Source organism: Bos indicus, chromosome 29, assembly GCF_029378745.1.
Source record: "Bos indicus isolate NIAB-ARS_2022 breed Sahiwal x Tharparkar chromosome 29, NIAB-ARS_B.indTharparkar_mat_pri_1.0, whole genome shotgun sequence".
Classification (NCBI taxonomy): Eukaryota; Metazoa; Chordata; class Mammalia; order Artiodactyla; family Bovidae; genus Bos; species Bos indicus.
In genome coordinates this window covers 46,058,053-46,079,735 of record NC_091788.1, presented here as the reverse complement: position 1 = coordinate 46,079,735, position 21,683 = coordinate 46,058,053, and the positions used below count along the sequence as shown (strand labels likewise).

The 21,683-nt window shown below is 60.8% G+C and overlaps 1 protein-coding gene across 4 annotated transcripts; it reads right to left on the bottom strand.

The window, feature by feature from the left end:
• Positions 1-1,666: 1,666 nt before the first annotated feature.
• ALDH3B1 (aldehyde dehydrogenase 3 family member B1) lies at positions 1,667-21,683 on the bottom strand. 4 transcript variants are annotated; one of them, XM_070782380.1, is made up of 10 exons: positions 21,545-21,683; positions 15,874-16,036; positions 11,880-11,990; positions 11,658-11,778; positions 11,270-11,355; positions 10,747-10,828; positions 8,232-8,618; positions 7,334-7,500; positions 4,315-4,414; positions 1,667-2,363 (listed from the first exon to the last, which is right to left on the bottom strand). In XM_070782380.1, the coding sequence occupies exons 2-10, from the start codon at positions 16,033-16,035 to the stop codon at positions 2,173-2,175; spliced, it is 1,407 nt and encodes a 468-aa protein (XP_070638481.1). In that variant the 5' UTR covers position 16,036; positions 21,545-21,683; the 3' UTR covers positions 1,667-2,172. The 4 variants fall into 4 exon arrangements, with proteins under 4 accessions (XP_070638481.1, XP_070638482.1, XP_070638483.1 ...); XM_070782381.1 differs by lacking the exon at positions 21,545-21,683 and adding an exon at positions 20,416-20,523; XM_070782382.1 differs by lacking the exons at positions 10,747-10,828; positions 11,270-11,355.

The window sequence follows — 21,683 nt, the reverse complement described above, 5'->3', positions numbered from 1 at the left end:
AGCCGAAGGAGGCGGGATAAAAAAAAATCTTCTTCCCGATTGGCTAGGAAGGAGCAGGCGCTGAAAGGGCGAAGGAGCCGGGACTCCCGAACCCTTAGGGGCGGGACATCCGAGGCGTGGTTTCAGGGTGCATCTCCCATCTGACCGGGCCCTCCGGGTAGAGGGAGACACGCTGCGCCCCAGCGGGGTTCCGGCGATAACGGTGATTCCGCACCGTTGCTGGGCTTTGGTAGGGTTTTGGGCTTCTCTTGTGGCTCAGCTAGTACAGAATCCGCCTGCAATGCGGGAGACCTGTGTTCAGTCCCTGGGTTGGAAAGATCTGGAGAAGGAAAAGGCTACCCACTCTGGTATTCTGGCCTGGAGAATTCCATGGACTATACAGTCCATGGGGTCACAAAGAGTCGGACACGACTGAGCGACTTTCGCTTTCACTTTGGAGCCCTCCAGGCTCCTCCGTCCATGGTATTCTCCAGGCAAGAATACTGGAGTGGGTTGCCATTGCCTTCTCCAGGGGATCTTCCCGACCCAGCGATCGAACCTGGGTCTCCCGCACTGCAGGCAGACGCTTTGCCATCATAGCTGTGCTTGCTCTAGCTGTGCTTGCTCTATGCCAAACCTCCACACGGGCAGCTTCACTTAATCCTCACTGCAACCCTGTGTGGAGGAACGATTTACAAACTGAGACCCGGGCTTGTGCAGGAACTTGGTCCAATCCTTGAGAGCTGCGCAGTGCGGCCGCCTCAACCGCTCCTGGATGTATGCGACTCGGGAGCCCCGTAACCCAAACAGCCACCAAATAAACCCATGTTTCCTCCCGGTGAACTGTGTGGCAGAGGGGACTGGGAGACCGCAGACACTGAGAAAACCCTTGAAGGCCGCCCGTGTCTTGGTGGGGGGTTGGGGGGGCAGGGAGTAGAAGGTGGACAAGGAGGTCTTCCTGGAAGAGCTGACATCCAAGCAGAGAGCACAGAGGAGTTGGGCAGAACAAGAAGGGCCAGAGGGCGCGCCCAGCGCGTGTGGGGAGGTCCCTGGAGGAGGACACATCAAGGGCATCAGAAGAGGACAAGGATGGCGGCACGGGGCCTGCGCAGGGCTGTGGCAGAGCCTCCCAAGGAAGGTTTCCCGTCCAGACTTGTGGGCCAGAGGGAGTCCGTGAAGGGGTTCAGGCTGAGGGCTGGCATGGTCCAGTGGGCTTTGGGAAGATCCGTGGGTGCACTGAGAAGGGCTGGGCCTGGGCGAAGAGGGTTGGTGATGGATGGCCCTGGGCACAGCCTTTATTTTAGTGTGTGGATTGGGGAGGCCTGTGGCGTCATCGAATCATCAGGAATTGCTCAGAGATGGGACTTGGGAGGTAGAAGGGAGGGTCCAGCTGGAGGCCTGGGAGTTCGGCAGCTGAATGACTGGGGACCGCTCCATAGCGTTGAAGTCCAGGAGGATGAGCAGGACAAGGAAGAGGATGAGCTCAGGGTGGGACATGGAGAAGGGAAGGTGCCCAGGGCCAACCACTTGGGGGACAGGAGCATGTTCAGAGCTCCTCAGGGCTCGAGCTGAAGGGAAGGAGAATCTACTGCGGGCATCTCATCAATCTTGCCTGGAGGGAGAGGTGGGGAGAGAGACAAGGGAGGCAGCCTTCCCCCGCCCGAATGAGGAGACAGGACGCTGGAGCTTAGAGTCAGCAATTATGTTCCAAATTTTAATCCTCACAGTGATCTCAGGAGATATTGTTTGTCACCTCCTCTCTACACCAGAGAGGGGGACAAGCTCAGAGAGGGCAGGAACAACCCAGGTCACAGCAGGTCCACAGCAGGGCATGGACCAGATGCCAGGACCCCTTCTGCACCCCTCCACAGAAAGAGAGGTCCCGAGAAGTGCCCACAGCTGCCCGACTCTCCTGGGACATAGGTGGCCACCCTGGGAGCCAGAGAGCAGGTTACACAGTCTCCCACGTGCCCACACCTTGGCCCATCCTGGTTGCGGGGCAGCTGAGGGCCTGAAAAGAGAAGCCCTGGGTGAGAGGAGGGCAAGCACTGGTCTGGACTGTGGCCTTGGCAGGTCCTTTCCCCCTGCATCGTGGATCCCAGGTCGTGTCTCCACCAGCCTCAGGTGGCCACGGCAGCGGACTCATGGGCGTGGGGTGGGAGGGACGCTCAGTGCCCCGCGCCTGGGGTGGGCTCACAGCAGGGTGCAGCTGCAGCTGCGGGTCTCCATGGCCATCAGCAGCACCCTCAGGTTGCGCGGAGTGTGGGGCGGGTAGCGGATGGCGTAGATCTTCTCCAGCCCGGGGCGGCGCAGCAGGCAGGCGCGGTGGTGGGAGAAGGTGTCGAAGGAGAACTTGCCGTGGTAATTGCCCATCCCACTGCTGCCTGCAGAGGGATAGGGGGCACGGCAGTCAGGCCCCCAGTGGCCAGCCAAGGGGCATCAGACACACCTGGGCTCTGCCGGTCACAGGGTATGACCTGAGTGGGCCGCTTCATCCCCCGAGCCTTGGTTTCCCCACATGTAAAGTGGGCTAATCATGAGATGCTATGGGTAAAGGGCTTAGCCCCACCCTGGCATCAGCACCCAGTCAAATAAATGTTGAGGACTCCAGGTCTGGGGCAAGATGGGTGGACAGTGGGTGAGTGGGTTCCAGGGGTGGGGGGAGGGATGGATTGGGGGTTTGGGGTTAACTGCACACTATAGAAACTAGACAACAGGGACCTACTGTGTAGCACAGGGAACTATATACAATACTTATAATAACCTATAATGGAAAAGAATCTGAAAACGTGTGTGTGTGTATGTGTTAGTTGCTTAGTCATGTTCAACTCTTTGAGACCCCACGAACTGTAGCCCACCAGGCTTCTCTGTTCATGGAATCCTCCAGACAAGAATACTGGAGTGGATTGCCATTCCCTTCTCCAGAAGATCTTCCCAACCCAGGGATGGAACCCTGGTCTCCTGCATTGCAGGCAGATTCTTTACCATTTGAGCTACAGGGAAGTCCTGTGTGTGTGTGTGTGTGTGTGTGTGTGTGTGTAAAACTGAATTGCTGAAACCAACACATTATTGTAAATCAAATATACTTCAGTTAAAAAAGAGGGAGACAAGATGGAAAGTAAAGAAAGCAACCCCGCAGTGGATTCTGGGGTGACTCCCTAGGTTTGAATCCCAGCTTTGAACTGGCAAGTGACTTTGCCTTGGTATCCTCGTGACATGGGGGAACAGTGGCACCACCTTCTAGAGTCGCAGGGACAAGTGTTCAGCCCTATAGATACAGCAAGTGCTGTGTTGAGTCCACAGTGTCTAGGTAGGGAGACAGTCAAGGACCAGGCAGTAGGAAGTCCCGGGGATGCAGCCTGGTGGAAGCAGGGGCAGTCTGAGAGGGCTTCCTGGAGTGGGTGAGGCCTGAGGGATATGGCATTGACCAAATAAAGTGGGCGTGTGGGGGCAGGAAGGCCCCAGACTGAGGGACAACTCGAGAGAGCATTGGAGGTGGGTGACCTGGATGTGCTGGGACTCAGGTCAAGCTCCGTGTGGCTGGGGCAGCAGCTAGGGAAACAGGAGAGGAGGCTGGAGCAGGATTCCACGGCCAGGCCAGGCAGGGCAGGCCTCTGGAAGCCGAGTCAGGGTCCTGTGGCTCCATCAGGGGCTGGGAGTTATGGGGGGCTTCATCAGGGGAGTAAGAGGACCGGGTTCCCCCACTGACAGATCCACTCACTTCCCTGAAGAGGAGCGACTGGGACTGGAGGTGGGGAGCCAGGCAGGCTGGGGGTGGGGCTTCCAGAAGGGGGCCGGCCTGTGCCCAGCCCTGGGAGGGCCTGGGAGGGCCTGGGACGACCAGGGCAGCCTGCCAGGCCCTGCTGGTCATTTACTCCGGTGCCCAGTGGGCCCTCTCCTCCCCTGAGGAGGAGGTCTCTCAGAGAGGGGCCGTGGTGGCCCCACATCATACAGCCGTCGGGCTTGCTGGGGCCAGCCTCAGAGGCCAGGACCTTGCAGCCGGCCTGGGGGCTGCTAGGGCCTGGTGGAGTGGGGAGCTGACAGCAGCCCCCTGTCTCCATCATGGACCCGAGGGGGTGCGGGAGGGCTTGAAGGAGCCGCGTGTAGCCGCATGTGGCATAGAGAGCACACCTGGGCTGCCCTGTGTGTGCCACCAGGCCGGCCGGGGAGAAAAGCTGCAGCAAGCACCGCGGACGGACCTCACGGTGATGCTGAAAACAACGTAAGCTGTGTGTCTGCGGGTCTGCCTGCGGAGGGAAGTGCCAGGACCGGCGTGGAAGGTTCCACTCCAGGCTCTGTGGAGGGGAGTGGGGGGAGGTGAGAGCCGGCACCTACCCACTCCTCCGAAAGGCAGGCTGGCCAGGGTCAAGTGCATGAAGCCGTCGTTCCCGCAGAAGCCCCCGCTGCTGGTCTGGGCCAGGACCCGCTTGACCACCTGGCGGGGAAGCAGCGGTGAGGCTGGTAAGAGAGCTGCCGGGGCTCTACCTGGCCCCCTCGGGGTCCCAGGGCCCATGGCAGGGTCTGAGGCCACCATGTGATCTGAAGAGTAGCCTGCCACCCCCACGTCCCCACTGGAGACGTGTGTCTTGAGCCTCCCTTGAGTGTGGTCCACGCAGGCGGCTGCGGACACAGACTCAGGCTGGCAGGGGAGGCGGGAAACCCAGCTTCCTCCTGGGGACGTGGAGGGGCGGGTGATCAGGGAGATACCCTGGGAGGGATGTGAGGTGCCTGCTGGGTGTCCAGGAGGGCAGAGGTGAGTAGGAGGGACCCCCACCCACCCAGGGTGAAGGCCAAGTGGGGAGGCCGAGGGGCAGGGAAGCTGTGGAAGGCCTTGCGGACTGCACCACCGGGAGGACACTGAGATTTGTACTTTGGAAATATGAACTTGACCCCTGCTTGACTTAATGAAGGCCCTTCTTAGGTCTATGGACAATAAAGAAAGATTCAGTTTAGTCACTCAGTCGTGTCCAACTCTTTGCAACCCCATGGACTGCAGCCCACCCAGCTTCCCTGTCCATCACCAAGATGAGTAGACACTAAAGAGTTGTTGCATAAAAACTTGGCTGTAGTTACAATGTGTGACCCTCAGGTCACAGCTAGATCAGGGCCTCCTGCAGAGTGGACCCCCATCCTCAGGATCAGAAAATCCCGTTGAGACCAGCAGTAAGGACAGCAGAAGGCGGAGCCGGGACCACCAGTGCTCAGTGAGGACCCAGGGCAGGGCACGCAGGGTGGGATGAGGGTTTGTGTCACCGCGTGTCCTGGAACAGTGCCAGGCAGTCAGAAAAGCTTGAAAGCCGATTGGCCAGATGACCCGCCTCCCTGCTTCCAAACACCTGTGCAGCACTTTCTTTTTTGACTGCTGTGTGCAGCATGTGGAATCTTGGTTCCCCGACCAGGGAGTGAAACCTGTGCCCCCTGCATTGGGAGCAGGTTTAACAGAGCCCTAACTACTGGACACCCAGGGAAGTTCCTGTGTAGCGTTTTCTAAAGTTAACATTACACAGATAAACAAGGGCTCCTTGGAGGAACAGCTGATTCTAGGGCCAGGCAGCTTGTAGACCCAGAAAGGAAGGAAGTGGTGGGAAAACCAAAGGATGGGCAGGTGTCTGGGACAGAGCAGCTCCCAGTGCCCAAAGGCCGGACAGGTCGAACGAAAATCAGGTGGTATTGGGGACAGGTTGAACAAGGAAACGAATCAGGTGGTATTGGGTTGTAACCCGGAAAATAAAGCAGATGCACTGGAGTCCATGCTGATATAAAGAATCAGGCTTCCCTGGTGGACCAGTGGTTAAGACTCCGTGCTTCCACTGCAGGAAGCACAGGTTCAGTTCCTGGTCAGAGAACTGAGATTGCACGTGCCACGTGGCGCGGCCAAGCAGAAAAAAGGCACTGATATAAAGAACCAAGCCAAGATTCCAGGTAGATGTTCCCCCTCCAGCAGGTAGAGCTTACTCTCACCCCCTTCCATTGAAGGTAGGCTAGACTTAGTGACTTGCTCTCACAGAACAGAATAAGGAAAGGGAAGAATAGACCTTGTGCCAGACCTAACCTTGGCCAGGGATGAAGGTTAACCTCACCAGTGATGCATGGATCTCATGGTCCCCTGAGGATGAGCAGAGATGGGCCCTTGACCCTGTGGGCTTCTTTCATGAGAGAAACAGCTGGCCACTGAGATGGGGGACATTCTGCAGGACAGATGGCCAGCACCCCGTTAAGCTGAGAGATGGCCACAAGGGGACCAGAGGAGCCATGGCAACTAAATGCAGCTCGGGACCCTGGCCTGGATCCTGGGGTGGAAAGAAAAACTGGCAAAATCTGTCTAAAGTCTAGAGTGTGGTTGAGAGCAATGTGCCAATGTCAGTTTCTTAGTTTTGACCAACGTAAGGGGAGAAACTGGAGTATAGGGGCCTTCCCTGGACTCTCTGCAACTTTTCTGTAAATCTAAAATTATTCCAAAATTAGAAGTTTGTTTTAGAAAAGCCTTTCTAGGACTTCCCTGGTGGCCCACTGGGTAAGACTCCATGCTCCCAGTGCAGGAGATCTGTGTTCCATCCCTGATCAGAGAACTAGATCCCACATGCCTGCTGCAACTAAGAACTTGCATGCCACAACTGAGACTTGACACAGCCTAAATAAATAAATATAAATAAAAAGTAAAATTTAGAAAAGCATTGTCCAGGGGAATCCCCTGGAGGGTCAGTGGTTAGGACTCTGCGCTTCCACTGCAGAGGGCATGAGTTTGAGCCCTGATTGGGAACTAAGACACTGCATGCTGCACGGCACTCCGGTGAGTGGGGGGAAGCATTGCCCAGTCTATGAGGCATCTCAGGAGGGCTGGGGGTGGGGGACGTGTGTCCTGAGCTGGAGATGGCTGGCCACATGCATGTGAGCCTCCCAAAGGGCCCCCAGGGAGGGGCAGGGGACCAGGGCTCACTCTTGGGTCTGCGTGTTCTGGTCATCCATCCCCCCTCAGTCATCCCATCCCGTGTTGTGTGTGCCTTCCACGAGCCAAGCACTGAAGGGGACACTGTGGTCACCAGGCCGAGATGATGCAAGAGAGGCCAGGCCTGACCTAGAGAGGATGCTGGACCCTAGAGGAGACCCTGGGGAGCTGCCCACTAAAGGCCCAGGAGAACGTGGCCTAGACTGAAAGGCAAAAGGGAGGCCCTGCTGCCCCCAGGAGAAAGGAGAGAGAGCCAAGCGTGCCACCTGTCAGTGCCCCCGAGGGACCAAGAACCCCTGCCCTCCTGCCAGGCCCATTGGTCCACTCTGGTCCTGTAGCCATCGCCCTCTGCTGACCCTACTCCAGTTTCCACTGCGGCCACCTGCCCCCACCTGCGTCCAGCCCTACCTGGCTGCTGTTGGAGAAGGCGTACAGGGCCAGGGGCTTCTCCCGACGGTTGATGAAGTCGATGGCCTGGCCCAGGCTCCTCACGTTCACGATAGGTAGGATGGGCCCGAAGATTTCCTCCTGCATCACCGGATCGGTCTCCTGCACGTCCACCAGCACCGTGGGGGCTGCCCGGGACAGGGGCCGGCTCAGCCCAGGGGCGGGGCCTCTGGCGGGCGGGGCCTCTGGCGGGCGGGGCCTCTGGTGGGCGGGCCCTCTGGTGGGCGGGCCCTCTGGTGGGCGGGGCCCGCGGGCTGTCAGGGCTCAGGGACCCGGATGTCCCAGGGACGGTACTCTCCCCGCAGCCCCTGGGAAATGACCACGAGGGGCTCCCCAGCCTGACCGGGCCCGTGGGGCTCAGAGAACCACTCAGCCTTAGTCTCACAGTCAGAGGGTGATCCGATCTTAGATCCCAGAGCCTGAGGCTCCAGGTCCCAGCCTGTTAGACCCTCCGAGTCTTTCAGCCCAGGAGACCAGGGTTCTTTGTTGACAGCAGAGCAGACGCTCAGGACGGGCAGTGGGAGCTGAGAACCGGAATCGTGGGCGTGTAGCACTGGGGGTCGTGTGGCCCGTGGAGAAGCTGATCTTGGGGCTGAAGTTGGGAACCTGAGCCTACAACTCTGGGGTCTGAGCTTGGAGAACTTTGGCCAGAGTGTGGAGTCGTGGGGTCGCGGGCTCAGACCCCAGGAACAGGAAACACCGGTGTCACGAAGTCATGGCACCAGGCTGGGCTGTAGCGGTGGGGTCGGGGGAGCCTCAGAGCCCAGACTCGGGGCCCAGCTGTGACCCCCAGCAAGTAGGGGTCTTCGCTGGGGTGGGGGTGGGAGTGGGGCACAGTGGCAGGGAGGGCGGGGCTCACCGATGTAGAGATCGCATTCGTCACTCTGGCCGCCGATGACCACGCGGCCACAGCTCAGCAGGCCCCGGAGCCGCTGGAAATGCTTCTGGCTGATGATGCGGCCCAGGTTTGGGGAGCTCTGGGGGTCGTCGCCATAGAAACGGGTGATGGCGCTCTGCAGGGCGGGCACCAGCTGCGCCTGCATCTCGGGACTGCACAGGACATAGTCGGGGGCCACGCAGGTCTGGCCAGCGTTGAAACAGCGAAAGAAGGCCACCCGGTTGGCCACGGTCTGGGGGTCGCAGTTGTCGTCCACGTAGCAGGGGTTCTTGCCTCCCAGCTCCAGCGTGACGGGCGTCAGGTGCTTGGCGGCGGCAGTCATGACAATCTTGCCAACTTGAGGGTTCCCTGGGCAAGGAAGGAAACCGAGTGGCTCTCCATCACTTGACTAGGCGGGCGGCCCCAGCCCAGGGCTGGGCACTCTCAAGGGGGGTCACTCCCTGCCCTGCACTTCCCTGGAGAGGCCTTTGAATGGGGTCTCACCTGGCCTTTCCTTGTCAGTTGCTGCTACACTGGGGCCTTCCTCCCATCATCTTCCCCCTACCCCCTGACCAGCCCCATACAGTGGAAGGTCCCGGCTCCCTCACCTGACTTGCCCACTTAGACGTCCAGGAACAGCGCCCCCCTCTACACCCCCTACAATGTCTCCCGGCTCCTGACCCCAGGCTGGGACCTGCAGGGACTCTTTCTAACCCGCCCCTCTGCACCCTCCCTTCTTTCCACTGGCCTCTGAAAATGACCCCTGTGGCCCAAGGTCAGCATCCCACTCCAGCTGGTCAACATCTGGGTCTCCCCTCCCTCTGACCTGATGCGGCAGCCCTGGCACCCTCCCCGCCCAGGTCCCGGCCTCTTCTCTGTGTTGGTCTCACAGTCCCCTCCTCCGCTCAGCCACCCCAACCACTCCTGATGCCCCCGGGCCTTGAGACCCTCCTGCCCACGCCTGACCCAGGGTCCCACGCTGCCATTTGTGTCGCCATGACCCTGGTCTTTCTCCCAGCCACCACAGCCCGAGGGAGCCCGAGGCCCAGTCACCTCTCTGGTCTCACTTCCTCCTGCTTCCCTGTCCTTGGTCCCCTCTATCCAGGCCCCCTCACCCCCAGGGTGCCCTCCCCTGACCACAGGTCCTCCCTCAGGGCCTCCTGTCTTTGTCAAACACCTCCCCGACTATGAGGCCATCCTGACCAACTTCACCATGTGCCTTCCCACCTCTGCCCTGATCAACTTGGAATGGGCCCCATGACAACGCAGGAGACCTTGCCTTCCTACCCTGCTTCATCCCAAGGCCTGGCTGTGCTGGGCACGGTCTGCGCTCTAGTAAACGTTCAGTGAGCGAGCAAGTGAGTGAGTGAGTAGATGCTGCCCAGGCCACGTGCTGTGACAAAGGCTTTCATTCATCCACTTATCCTTAAGACAGGCCTGTGACTTGGGGATGGCCCCTGTCCCACTGGTAAGGAAACTGAGGCCTGGGCAAGTCAGGAGATGTGGCAGAGTGCCTTCTGATGGTCCGTCGGCCCCTGCACAGACTGCCTCAGGGGCCTGACCTGGACACTGGCCTCTGGGGTCTGCCTGCCTCGCCTCTGCACCCTCGGTCCTAAGGGGCCAGGGCCCAAAGCCCATTGAGCTTCAGGGTGTGGCAGTGGAAGGTGAGTGGAGGGTGGGTGGTGGGCCCCCACAGCTGCCTCCTCCTGGTATTCCCCCTGCCCTGGGAATCTGGAGGAACAGCTGAGGACCCTGCCTCTGCACTCCCCCCATCTCCTTCCCTGTCTGTTACAGTGGCGGTTGGCAGGCCTTGTCCCAGGCTTGCGGCAGGGTCTGGGGAGGAGAGAGGCCGAGACAGCCTCCCCGGCCAGGGACGAGGTGTGCTGTGGGGGAGGCAGGTCTGGCCTCCCTCCTCCAGGGCCTGGCCCACTGACATGGCTGTCTGCCTCCTCCATCCTTTCTTCTCTTCTGGGAACTCTGCCCTGGTCACCTGAAGCTAGGTGGTGTCTGGGCCCCATGGGCACATGCCAGGATGATGGCAGGTGACCTCTGGGGGCAAAATCCAGCCTGCCCCAACCCTGGCTAGTGAGGTGGGCACTGCATCTCTTTGTCACCCAAGTCTCCGGACCTTCATCCGTCCAGCCTTCCAGAAGGGCTGTGGGGTGGTGAGGGAGTGCCTGGCATAGCCGGAGCTCACTCAGCAAGGGCGGATGCTGTGACGTGTGAAACTGTGATTGGTGGAGAGGCCTGTTCCTTGGGATGGGGCCCAGCTCCCCAAGGGTCCCAGGGGTCCAGGGCCACTCTCCAGGCTGCTTGTCTTGGAGCCGAGCGCACCCTCCAGAGCTCACCCCCGTGTCCTCCCTGGCTGGCTGTCTACCTCTGTCCTCTGAGCCTCTCTCCAGCAGCTGGGGACAAGGCCCCGAGCTGGCCTCAGGCCTCTCGCTCCTCCCATCCCGCGCGGTCCCCCCCCACCTGCCCCCGGCAGCTGGCCCCTCACCCGTGAAGAATATGTAGTCGAACTTGTGCTCCAGCAGCCGCCCTGTCTCCTGGGGCCCACCCAGCACCACGGCAAAGCAGCTCTGTGAAGGGGGATGGACAAACGGAGGCTCCCTCTGGGGTCCCAGCCTGAGAGCCCAACGGGCTGCCTGCCTGCCTGGGGCCGCTCCCCCCTTGCCTGGCCTGACCCAGTTATGCCAGGGCTCCAGCTGGGCTGGGTGGGGAGCAGGGAGCGCCCCAGGGGCACTGGACAGGGGCAGTACCAGCTCAGCACGTGTGAGGTTGGGGTCTGGCAGAGTTGGGGTGGGGACTGAGGTCAGGATGACCAGAGACAGACAGGGAGCCCCTGGGGACAGGCCCCACCCCTCTGTTTCACGCAGAGGGGAACAGAGAAGCTGGTGACCTGGCCAAGGCCACACAACCCAGAGGAGGTCGGAACTCAGGTCCTGCCCCGGGCCCAGAGGGCCGGCCTGGCCCTGCTCGGCCCCAGTGTGGCTGCCTGGTCTGCACCGGGCCTGGCTCACCTGGTCCAGGTATCGGGGCAGCACCTCGGCCAGGACCTTCTCAGTGTTCTTGCTGATCTCTGAGGGTTTCAGCACCACGCAGTTCCCTGTGGGGCGGGGCGGGGTGGGGCGGGGAGAGGGCGGGGCCGTGTGTAGCCACGCCCCATCTCTATTTGGTCCTCACACACCTGCAGGGCAGGAGCCCACCTCACTCCCCCTCCAGGTGAAGAATACAGCTGGGCTAGGAGAGGTGCGGTGCCAGCCCCAAGGCCACACACATGGAAACCAGGCTGTCTTAGCCACCTGGTGCCAGGCCCCCCCAACTCCTCCCTGGCTCTGGGGATGGCTGTGAAGCCATGAGGCTGGGAGGGGATGGGCAGGGAGCAGGAAGGCAGAGGATCCCTCTCACCTGCTGCGAGGGCACCCACCAGGGGCCCCAGGCTCAGGTTCAGAGGATAGTTCCAGGGAGACAGGATGAGCACCAGGCCAAAGGGCTCCTTCCGGATGAAGGCCGAGTCCAGCTGCGTGGCCTGGGCCGGGGCCAGCGTGATGGAGAACGGTGAGGAGCTGAAACCCCAGCCCCTCAGCCACCCTCCACCCAGAGAGGTGTCCTGACCCCAGCGTCACTCACCAGGTTCTTGGACACTTTCTCATCCTTCATCCAGGTCCTCAGGTTCCTAAGGGCCAAGTTAATCTCGTTCTGGCTGATGCTGATTTCAGACACCTCTGCCTCGAAGGCTGACTGCAGGGTGGGTGGGGGAGAAAGGGCAGGGTCGGGACTGGGGTCAGGGACCCAGGATCCGCAGGTGGCCGGAGCCCTGGAGAGAGCTGGAGCCCTGGGAAGGGCAAAGCCTGCCTTATTGACTCATTCATTCATTCATTTATTCACTCCACGTTCACTGAATGCTTACAGAGTACGCGTCCCATTCCTGTGCTGGGGATGTAGCGGTGATGAAGCAGACAGAGGACCTGCCCCACAGAGCTGACGCTGTGGTGGGGGGCACAGTCCACGTGATGATGAGAATACTGACTACTCCATTAAGATGTGACAAGTGCAATAGAAGGATGAAACAGAGTTTCAGGGTGTGTGTGTGAGGGCCTGTGCATGTGTGTGTGTGTCTCTTTGCTCTATTTTACACAAGATGGTCAGTACCAGCCTCTGGGATGGCGTGACATTTGAGCAGTGAAGAAAGAAAGGAAGGCAGCAGATGGATACCTGGAGGCAGGATATTCCAAGCTGAGGGTATGGCATGTGCAAAGGCGCTGTGCAGCTTTGCTCTCTTCCTGGTTAGCAAGCAGGAGAGTGGGTGAGGTGATGAGGCCTAGCCACTGGGGTGGGGACTGTTGAGCAGAGCAGGGACAGGATCTAACTCAAGTTTGAACAAGACTGTCCATGTGGTCCCTGTGGCCTGCTTTGTGGATGTCAGTCTGCAGCAGACACGGAGGACAGGTGTCTCTGGATAATTGCCATCAGTTCCCATAGCCCAGGGGCCAAGGGCAGATTTCGAGGGCAGGAGGCAGAAAGAGGCAAAAGTCAATAGGGACACTGTCCTGATCTCTGCCAGCTGGCATGCCTGCCCCACCCCCACGAGGCGGGAGGGAGCCAGCATGCGGGCTGCAGGAAACTGGAGGCCATCGCCCGGGACACCAGAGCCAGGCTGTCCTCATGAATGAGACTCCGCTGTTACAGTGAGAGTGCCTTCCTGCCAGAGGTGAGGACAATGGGCCCAGGGGTGGCAGAGCTGAGTCTTGAGTGGGAAGGATGTGGGGACCCTGGAGCAGAAAGCCCTGTCCACCGGCCTGCTTCAGGCATGCCTTCTACTGTGTCTGTGTTCACAGGCCACACTCCTGCCCAGTGAGATCTCCTGTGACCTGTGTGAGGTTTGGGCCTGTTTAAGGGGCTTCTCTGGTGGCTCAGATGGTAAAGAATCCACCTGCAATGCAGGAGACCCAGGTTCGATCCCTGGGTTGGGAAGATCCCCTAGAGGAGGGCATGGCAACCCACTTCAGTACTCTTGCCTGGAGAATCCTATAAACAGAGGAACCTGGTGGGCTACAGTCCATGGGGTTGCAAATAGATGGACACAACTGAGCGACTAACATTTTCACTCTTTTCAAGGGATGATCTGGACCCCATTGAATGCCATGGAAGAGTAGGTTGTTTTCAGCAGGGGCTGTGTGCCGTCAGGCAAGAACATGCCCTCTCTCAGTCACCTCTGAGGGTTACTGGGTGTGACCACCTGTACCGGGAAGGGCTGCTGGAAGTTAAGTGGGAGGATTCGTGCAGGGCAGACAGGGCAGTTGCTGCCTGCTGGGAGGGTGGGAACAGGGCTGGCCGAGACCAGAAGGAGGGACAGATTGGATTTCCTGGGCTGCTGCTACCTTTATGGGGCCCTGGCTCCTGAAACCTTGAGGGTTGGAGGCGGGAGGTGAAATCTGAGCTGTAGGGAGAAGAGGGACCAGATAGACCATCGGGTCAGGTGTCACAGAGGCGGCCAGGCCAGGCCAGCAGGTATGCAGGGAAGAGGCTCCGTGGGGGGAGCCCAATAAGCCAGGGTAGGAGATGAGAGTCCCCTCTGTCCTGGATCAGGTCCAGTGAGGGACACTCCACACAGGGAGGCAGAGCCAGGCCCCTTGGATGTCAGAGAGCTAAGGAGAGGATGCTCTGGCACCATGGTTTCATAAATGGGACAACAGATGATTCCAGAAACAGCTGATGAGGGAGCCCAGCTGTAGTCCCGGAGCATGGTGATAAATAGAAGGTTCAAGGACACTAAGAAAGGGGCTAGGCATCACCAGAAGGCCACGTCCTGAGGACAAGTCCTTGTGCCCAGCTTTTGCTGTCCCCACGGAATGGGGGTGCCCTGACCCATGACCTCAGATGCCAGGAAACCCCATAGTCTCTGAGTCCAGGCCTGCTCTGGAGCCAGGGTGGACACCCTGCTGGGTGTCTGCAGATCAGGTGGGTCCCAAGGAGGCTGCAGAGGCACCCCCAGGTCTGCCAGGGCTGACATCTCTCCCACAAACTGGGTGGAGCCAGCAGGCCCAGCAGAACAGCAAAGATGGCTGGAGGGCAGTAAGGGATGACTCCAGGGTTCCCTGGAGGGTTCTGCTCGTGGGCTCAGGAGGGGTGAAGAAGAGCTCGGTGCTCAGCATGAGCCAGTGTGGGACTGCTGCAGCCCCTGGGGACAGCGGCCGACATGCACCTTGGCCCTGTCCTGGTGTGAAGTGTCAGAATAGCACCTGACCAGCTGGCAAAGAGTCACAGCCTTGGAGGGTTACTGGTGGTGAAGGGCAGGGGGCACCAGTGTCCAAGGGTGAGTCTGGACACTGTGGCTTTGTGGCAAGCACAGGGATGTTTTGTCCAGAGAAGAAACTCGGGGACAGCTGTCTTGGGGCAGCGGCAGCCACATGGGGGGGCCCTACTGGCTGAGAAGGTGGGAGACTGACTACAAGGAAGGATATTTCTTGGGGTCCCGTCAAGGCTACTGCTGGAAACAGCAGGGACTGAGCCCCAGGCGTCCAGGATTTGGACAGAGGCCATGATGCCCACAGTACCTGGTGAAGCCGGAGTCCCCCCAACACACGCGGCCTCAGGGGTGCGACCCTCCTCTCCGGACCTCACCCCTCGTGTGTCTCCACCTCTTGCCCTCCCCTCCAGCCACGCCGGCCTCCGAGCCGCTCCTCCAGCACAAACACACCAAGCACCTCCTGCCTCAGGGCCTTTGCACGTGTTGGGCCCTCTGCCATTTCCCCCCTTGTCCCTGGGACCCTTCTCCCTCCCCCTTCACACATCACCATCTCCAGGAAACCTCCCTGACCCCCACATACCAAACAGCACCCTGACCCTGGCCCGCTCTCAACCCCTTCACACTGGGAGTGTCTCTCCATGGTGTTTATCACCACCCAACATGCTTTGTATTTATTTACTGTCTAATTGTGTCTGTCCCCGGGGGGCCAGCTCCCTGGACTTGGTTTTATTTGTTGTATCCCCAGAGCCTAGAACAGGGCCTGGCACATAGTAAGTGTTCAATAAATAGAGTGGAGTGGGGGAATTCCCTGGCGGTCCAGTGGTTAGGACTCGGCGCTTTCACTGCCGAGGGCGCAGGTTGAATTCCCCGTCGGGGGACTAAAATCCCAAAAGCTGTTCGTGTGCGTGTTTGTGTGTGTGTGTGTGTGTGTGCGCGCGTGCATGCTAAATCGCGGTCCAACTCTTTGCAACCCACCAGACTTCTCTGTCTATGGAATTATTCAGGCAAGAATACACTGGAGTGGGTTGCCGTACCCTCCTCCAGGGGGTCTTCCCGACCCAGGGACCAAACCTGTGTCTCTTAAGTCTCCTGCGTTGGCAGGTGGGTTCTTTTCCACTAGCACCACCCGGGAAGCCCCAGATAGCAGTGGAGTGGAGGTGGAAATGAACGACTGGATGAATGCAGAAGAGTGGGTTCTGGTGCAGGAAAGGAGGTGGGTGTGACAGCTTTTAGTTCCCCTTCGTGGAGGATGCAGCTGTCTCCACCTTCGCTGCCCACCTGCCCACCCCTGCCCCCCTCCCTGCAATTCCCCTCCCCTCACCCCTGCCCTCTTCCCCTCACCCCTGCCCTCCCCCCCACCCCACCCCCACCCACCTTGTGCAGGTCCTGAGCCAGCGCCTCCTGCAGAAGCTGCTTGTTCTCTCGCAGGAAGCGGCTCAGGCCCTTCAGCTGGGCGTCCCGGAACTCGGCCGGCCGCGTGCGCCCCGAGACGAAGGCTTCCCGCAGCCGCTGCAGGGTGTCTGCAAAGGGGTCCATCCTGCCGGGCGGGGGGCAGCGTGGGTCAGGGTGCCCTCACTTCCGTGGCCCCCTCCCTGGCCCCTGCCCGCACCCAGATGGGCCCACAAGACACTCCCTCGGGGACTCATACGTAATCCCAGGGACCCGGGCTGCCCCACCTACACACACACACACCACACACAATCACACACAGGACACACTTAGACACCCACTACAGAACTACAGATCACGCCCCTCGGCCAGTGGACAGGAGAGCCCTGGACCCCAGGGCAGTCACGGGCCCAGGCCTGGGCTGGGGAACTGCTACTCCACAACCCCTAAGGGCGAGCAGGCAGCCGGGGGACCACGCGTCTTCCTGCCGCAGGGAAACGAGCCCCTAAGCCACAGCCCCCGCCCTGCTCCGCACTCCTCCCAGAGACGGCAGCCCTGAGCCCAGCAGGCCTGAGTGGAGCAACCGGGGGAGTGTGGCCACCAACGGCCGCTGCAGCCACTTCGTTGGGACATTCCTGACGCAGAATGCACTGCCACCCCCGGTCCCCAGGCAGGGGGCCCTGCCCGGGGAGGCCGGGCTGGTGGGCAGTGGCTCAGAGGCCGGGTGACAGGACCCCCCCTCCCTGTGGCCCAGCTCTGCAGCAAGATGGGGAAGGAAGAGCTCGCCTCCTACAGGTGCCGCGGCCCACCCCCCACTCCGCGGCCACGGTGCAGGAGGAACAGGGAGTGGGGGTGGCAAGCAGTGAGGGGCAGCCCGGCCCGCGTGCTGGCATCAGCCTGGGCCAGCAGGCTGGGTAGGGGCCCTGGCATTCCCTGGGGCCCCTGCCTGTTTACCTGAAGCTCACAAGAGGAGTGCTCTGACGCACTCGGTCCTCGGCCTGGTGCCAAGGACCCGTGGGGACCCTTTCCTCCTTCTCTTCTGACTCCCTTCCCTCGGGTCTCTGCTTGGCTGATGCCTCCTTCAGGCAGCCCACCATGATTACTCCCTTATACGTTCTCACAGTGGGCCCGCGACCGTGCTCCCCACCACACTGCATGTGTGTGAGGTGCTCAGTCATGTCCGACTCTTTGTGATTCTCATGGACTGTAGCCCACCAGACTCCTCTTTCCATGGACTGTTGCAGGCAAGAAACTGAAGTGGGTGGCCATTTCCTTCTCCAGGGGATCTTCCCGACCCTGGGATCAAAGCCGGGTCTCCTGCATTGCGGGCAGATTCTCCACCGTCTGAGCCACCAGGGAAGCCCACACGGTGTAGTACTTTGTGGTAAATACTGGTTTCCTTCCGTCCACTTCCCTGTCCCCACCCCCATCCCTCTCCTCTCCCACTGGACTGGGAGGCAGGGCCCCGCTTTGCCTTCTTAGCCCGTCATTTGGGTTTGTGCTCCCCATCTGTTAGGGTCTCCCTTCCACCTACCAGCTGACAGGGTTTTTTTTTTTTATCAAGGATGAGACCCTGCCTGCCAGTTCGGGGCCCAGGGAGTGGCATCAGTGCCCCCAGGCCTGCCAGCTACTGTTAAGTGGCCACTGCTGCCACAGCCCTAAGCTTTCTGGAGGGCTCCATGACCGCTAGGGCCAAGCTGCTCCAGCTGACAGGATGGCCTGGCCCGATGGACACCCTGCCGAGAGCTCGACAGGAGCCCTGCGCTGTCCCCATGCGTGATGGAGGCCAGACTGAGCCCATAGGCCTCCTGCTGCGATCAGGAGAAAGCATGCAGTGGTCTGGGCACAGGGCGGGTTCCATGTCCCCCAGAGAGGGTGACGGTGCCCCAGAGCGGGGACATTGTCAGGGCTACCCTCAAGCCCAGGCTCACCCTCCGCTCTGACCCTCCTCCTGGGAAGAAGGTATACCGGACAGAGGCCCAGGAGCCCAGAGCCTTGAGAACCCCCCGGGCCACCTTGTGAGCTCAAACCCTGACCCAGCCTCTTCTGGCTGTGTGACCTTGGGCAAGTCACTCTTCTCTCTGCCTCAGTTTCCACATCTGTAAAATACGGATGTCGATAGCACTTGCTCTGGAGAAGGAAACGGCAACACACTCCAGTATTCTTGTCTGGGAAATGCCATGGACAGAGGAGCCTGGAGGGCTACAGTCCGTGGAGTCACAGAGCTGGACACAACTGAGCGACTAAACCACCACCACCAGTAACACTTGCTACCATCCGGAGGATTGAATGACATATCACCCCGGGAAGCAGTGGCTGTTGCCCGCATAGTTAATGGTCAGCTGTGGTTATTGTTACCAAGTGCTCGACAAATATTTATCCCTGTTCCCTCCCCCGGCCCCCCTCTCACCTTCAGATTCCTGCTGATGGATGCTGAGTGCGAACCACACCTGCCCCCTCCCTCCTCCGCAGGGTTCCTTTCCTAAGAGTCTCGGCAGAACCCACAAAAATGTGAGGCATCTGGCTTGAAGGGAGCATCTCCCAGTGCTGGGAGGGGCGGGGAGCTCTGCGGGGGTGGAGGTCTGGTTGGAACATTCCAGCAGCCTCTCCAGGCAACACTGAGGCCAACTCACACAATAGTACCCCCTGCAATTTGGTCAGGACCGAGTTCCCCCCGGGGGTGCCTGCTGGGGAGCGTGGAGCTTGACTCAAGCCACAGGAGCAGGTGAGCCAAGGCTACCTGCGGGGCCTGGAGCCTGAGGGGACCCTGGGCCTGCGACCTCACAAGGGAGCTGAGCAGCTGCTCTGGACATGCGTGCAGGGGTTCCTGCACCAGGGGGTCTGGGGGCCCTGGGCCCACCTCCCTGGGAGCTGTTAAGTCAGTCGATGTGACAAGGGACGGCTTGTTTCCCGGGGGCCCCGGGACCTTCCCTCAAGGCCAGGGGCCCGGGGGTGCGCTAGTAAGAATAAGAACGACCAGGCGGTGACACTGCAGGTACTGTGTCGGCAGCGGGGGCACCAGCAGTGGGTACAGCACGGTGTTCAGATGGCGTCCCTGAAGGAAGCTGAGGCCCCGGGCCCGTGGCATCAAGACACTGACAGGCAGGGTGGGCACTCAGGTCTGCTGCCTCCAAAGCAGCATCGGGAAGCCGCTGCTGCCTGGGCCCCGCCCCTGCGCCCTGCCTGGTCCTGCCGATGAGCTACCTCCCAGCCCTCACCCCTGTTCACCCTCTCGCACTTTCTGCCTCGGTTTCCCTGTCTACACCACAGTCCCTCCAAAAGCATGCTCCCAGTATGCCGTGTCGGAGGCCCAAGGACCTGGGTCCAAATCCCAAGTTATCAGCTCGGGCCTCGGGCAGGTGGCTTGGCCTCCCTGTGGCTCACTTTTCCCATCTGTGAAATGGGCACAATGCCTTTGTCTACCCTGTGGTGCTGGGAAGTGGTTGGTGCTAGGCTGAGCCCCGTGAGTGCTCATGAGGATGGTTCCTGATGATTGTTATTCAGACAAGACCGCAAGGGACGGCTGTGCTGACGGGGCCGAGGGGAGAAGATCCTGGGGTGGGAAACCAAGGAGACCTTGGCCCAGCGTGGACACCCGGGAGGCAAGGACATCAACTTGGGACCCCATGGGGGCAGGGAAGCAGAGCTGGCAAGAGCAACAGAGGTGACCTTGGTGGTCTGAGGGCCTGGGAAGCCCCTCGACCATAAGTGGAGGTCACAGGCCTGGCTTGAAAGCCCCACAGGCCCCAGTACTCTAGAGTCTCTAATCTGGCCTCACGCCTGGAGCCGTGTAGCCTTAACGTGGATTTTCCCAAGGTCTCCCGCACTCTATGCAGCAGCCCCCTCCCTTCCGTGGGGGCTGTAGGGAGCTGCGGACCAACCCTTGGCTGTGGGCTGAGCCAACCCCAGCCCCGCCGCACGGAGAGGCTGTGCCGGAGGCTGGACTCCCTGATCCTGGCGAGGTCCGTCTGACAACAGCTTCTCTGCGAGGCCGGGAGGGCGGGGCCCAGCTGACCTTTCTTCCTGGACGTTGGCAGGGTCCATTCCCAAGAATGTGATCACTCAAAACCACTCACAGTGAACCCCGCCCCAGCAGCGGATACGTGTGGCCAATGCCCAGGAAATGTGTTGTCAGATGGATGCTTGACACCGCACCCCCTTCATCCCAGGGACAGGGGTGTATTCCTTCCTGGGGCAGCTGGTCCAGAGCTGGGGCTCCTGGCTCCCTCAGTAACCCCAGCCCAGCTCAGACTCAGTACGGGTGCTGGCTGGCCTCAGGGACCCTCAGCTTCTCTCTTTCATCTCTGAGGTTGGGGCAAAGGGAAGTCCCTTCCTCCTCCTTCTTTCTCCCCAGGTAGGCAGAGCAGCTCTGAGAAGACAAAGCTAGCTTTTGCCTGCGACCGTGAGGGGTCAGGCCTGCCCTGACCCAGAGTCTCAACAACAGCCCAGAGTCCCCGCACCAGCCTGCCAGCAGGCCCCGGCCCTGATCACTGGCCACTGCATCCCAGCCGCCACGGAGTACCATACCTGAGGCCCTGCCCAGCTGCCCGTCTTCCTGGTCGGCCGCACTCTGCCCAGCTGCCCGCCCTGCCGTTATGAAATGTCCAGGGCTGGGCCGGCCCCTGGGGCGGGGCCACCCTGGCCTCGTGCCTGACTTTGACTCCAGGCTAGCTGGAGGCCGCAGGCTGAGATTTCACCAGCATTTCCCTCGGTGTGGGGGGGCCTCTAGGTCCTTCCCTGGACCACGAAGAGAGGGCCAGGGCCCAGAGAGGGCCAGCACCAGACCAGCGCACACAGCAGGCCTCGAGGGAGCTCTGAGCTGAGGGTCCATCCCGAGGCCTTAGGGGGAAGGGTCCCAGGCCTGGCTGGAGGAGGAGGAGAGTCCAGGCAGTGGAATTCTGGTGTGGATGGGGGCTGCGGCCTGGAGTGGCAGAGAAAGCCTGCTCCCCACAACCCCCCCACCCCCGCCCCTCTAAGCCTCAGTTTCCCATCTGCAAAGGGAAGAGTTCAGATCCAAAGACAGCTGGAGTCAAGAAACACAACCTCAGGGCCCAGAAGGGCCGCAGGCTTCGTCCTGATGGCCGCGTGTCTATGTCCATCAGCACCGCCTCCCCCAGCACCCCATTCACGGCGCCTGTCACCCCTGCAACGTGACATTTTACAAGGAGGAGATGGAGGCCCGGGGGGAGGATCTGACCCCACATGGCACAGCGGCGGGCTGGGACCCACACGAGAAGGCTGTCACTCTGTACCGGCCCGGGCTGGTCTCCAGCCAACCCCTCCTAACCTCCTGGGAAAGAGCGCCGCCCTCTGCCCTCCAGCCGCCGTCGTGACAAGTGTGGCCGTGGAGGTTCCTGTGTGCCCGCTCCTCCGCGTCACCCCAGCCCCCATGCCCGCACACCTGTCAGAGCCAGCACAAAGGAGGAAGATCCCCCCACAGGTGCTGGTGTCAGACAGGCGGCTGATTAGGTTACAGGTGTGGGGACAGGTGTATCCTCCGTACCACCGCTCCAGGCTTGTCGCCCCGGGCTCACTGCTGCCCCTCCACCTTGGTGCCCTGGGTCTTGCCCAGGATCGTGGCCCAGGGCCTCTGGGCCAACTGGGCCCCCGGGAGATGCTCCTCACGGCCCCCACCCTCCCCGCGGCCCCTGCCTACCTGGGAGGGCAGGAGAGGCCTCCGGGCCCTCCTGCAGGATCTGGTAGCCCCCCAGAGGCTTCAGCCACTGGGATGGGGTAAGGGGCTGCTGGAGCCCCCGTCCTCTGCGTGGGATGGAGCCCCCAGCCGCTGCCTGTCA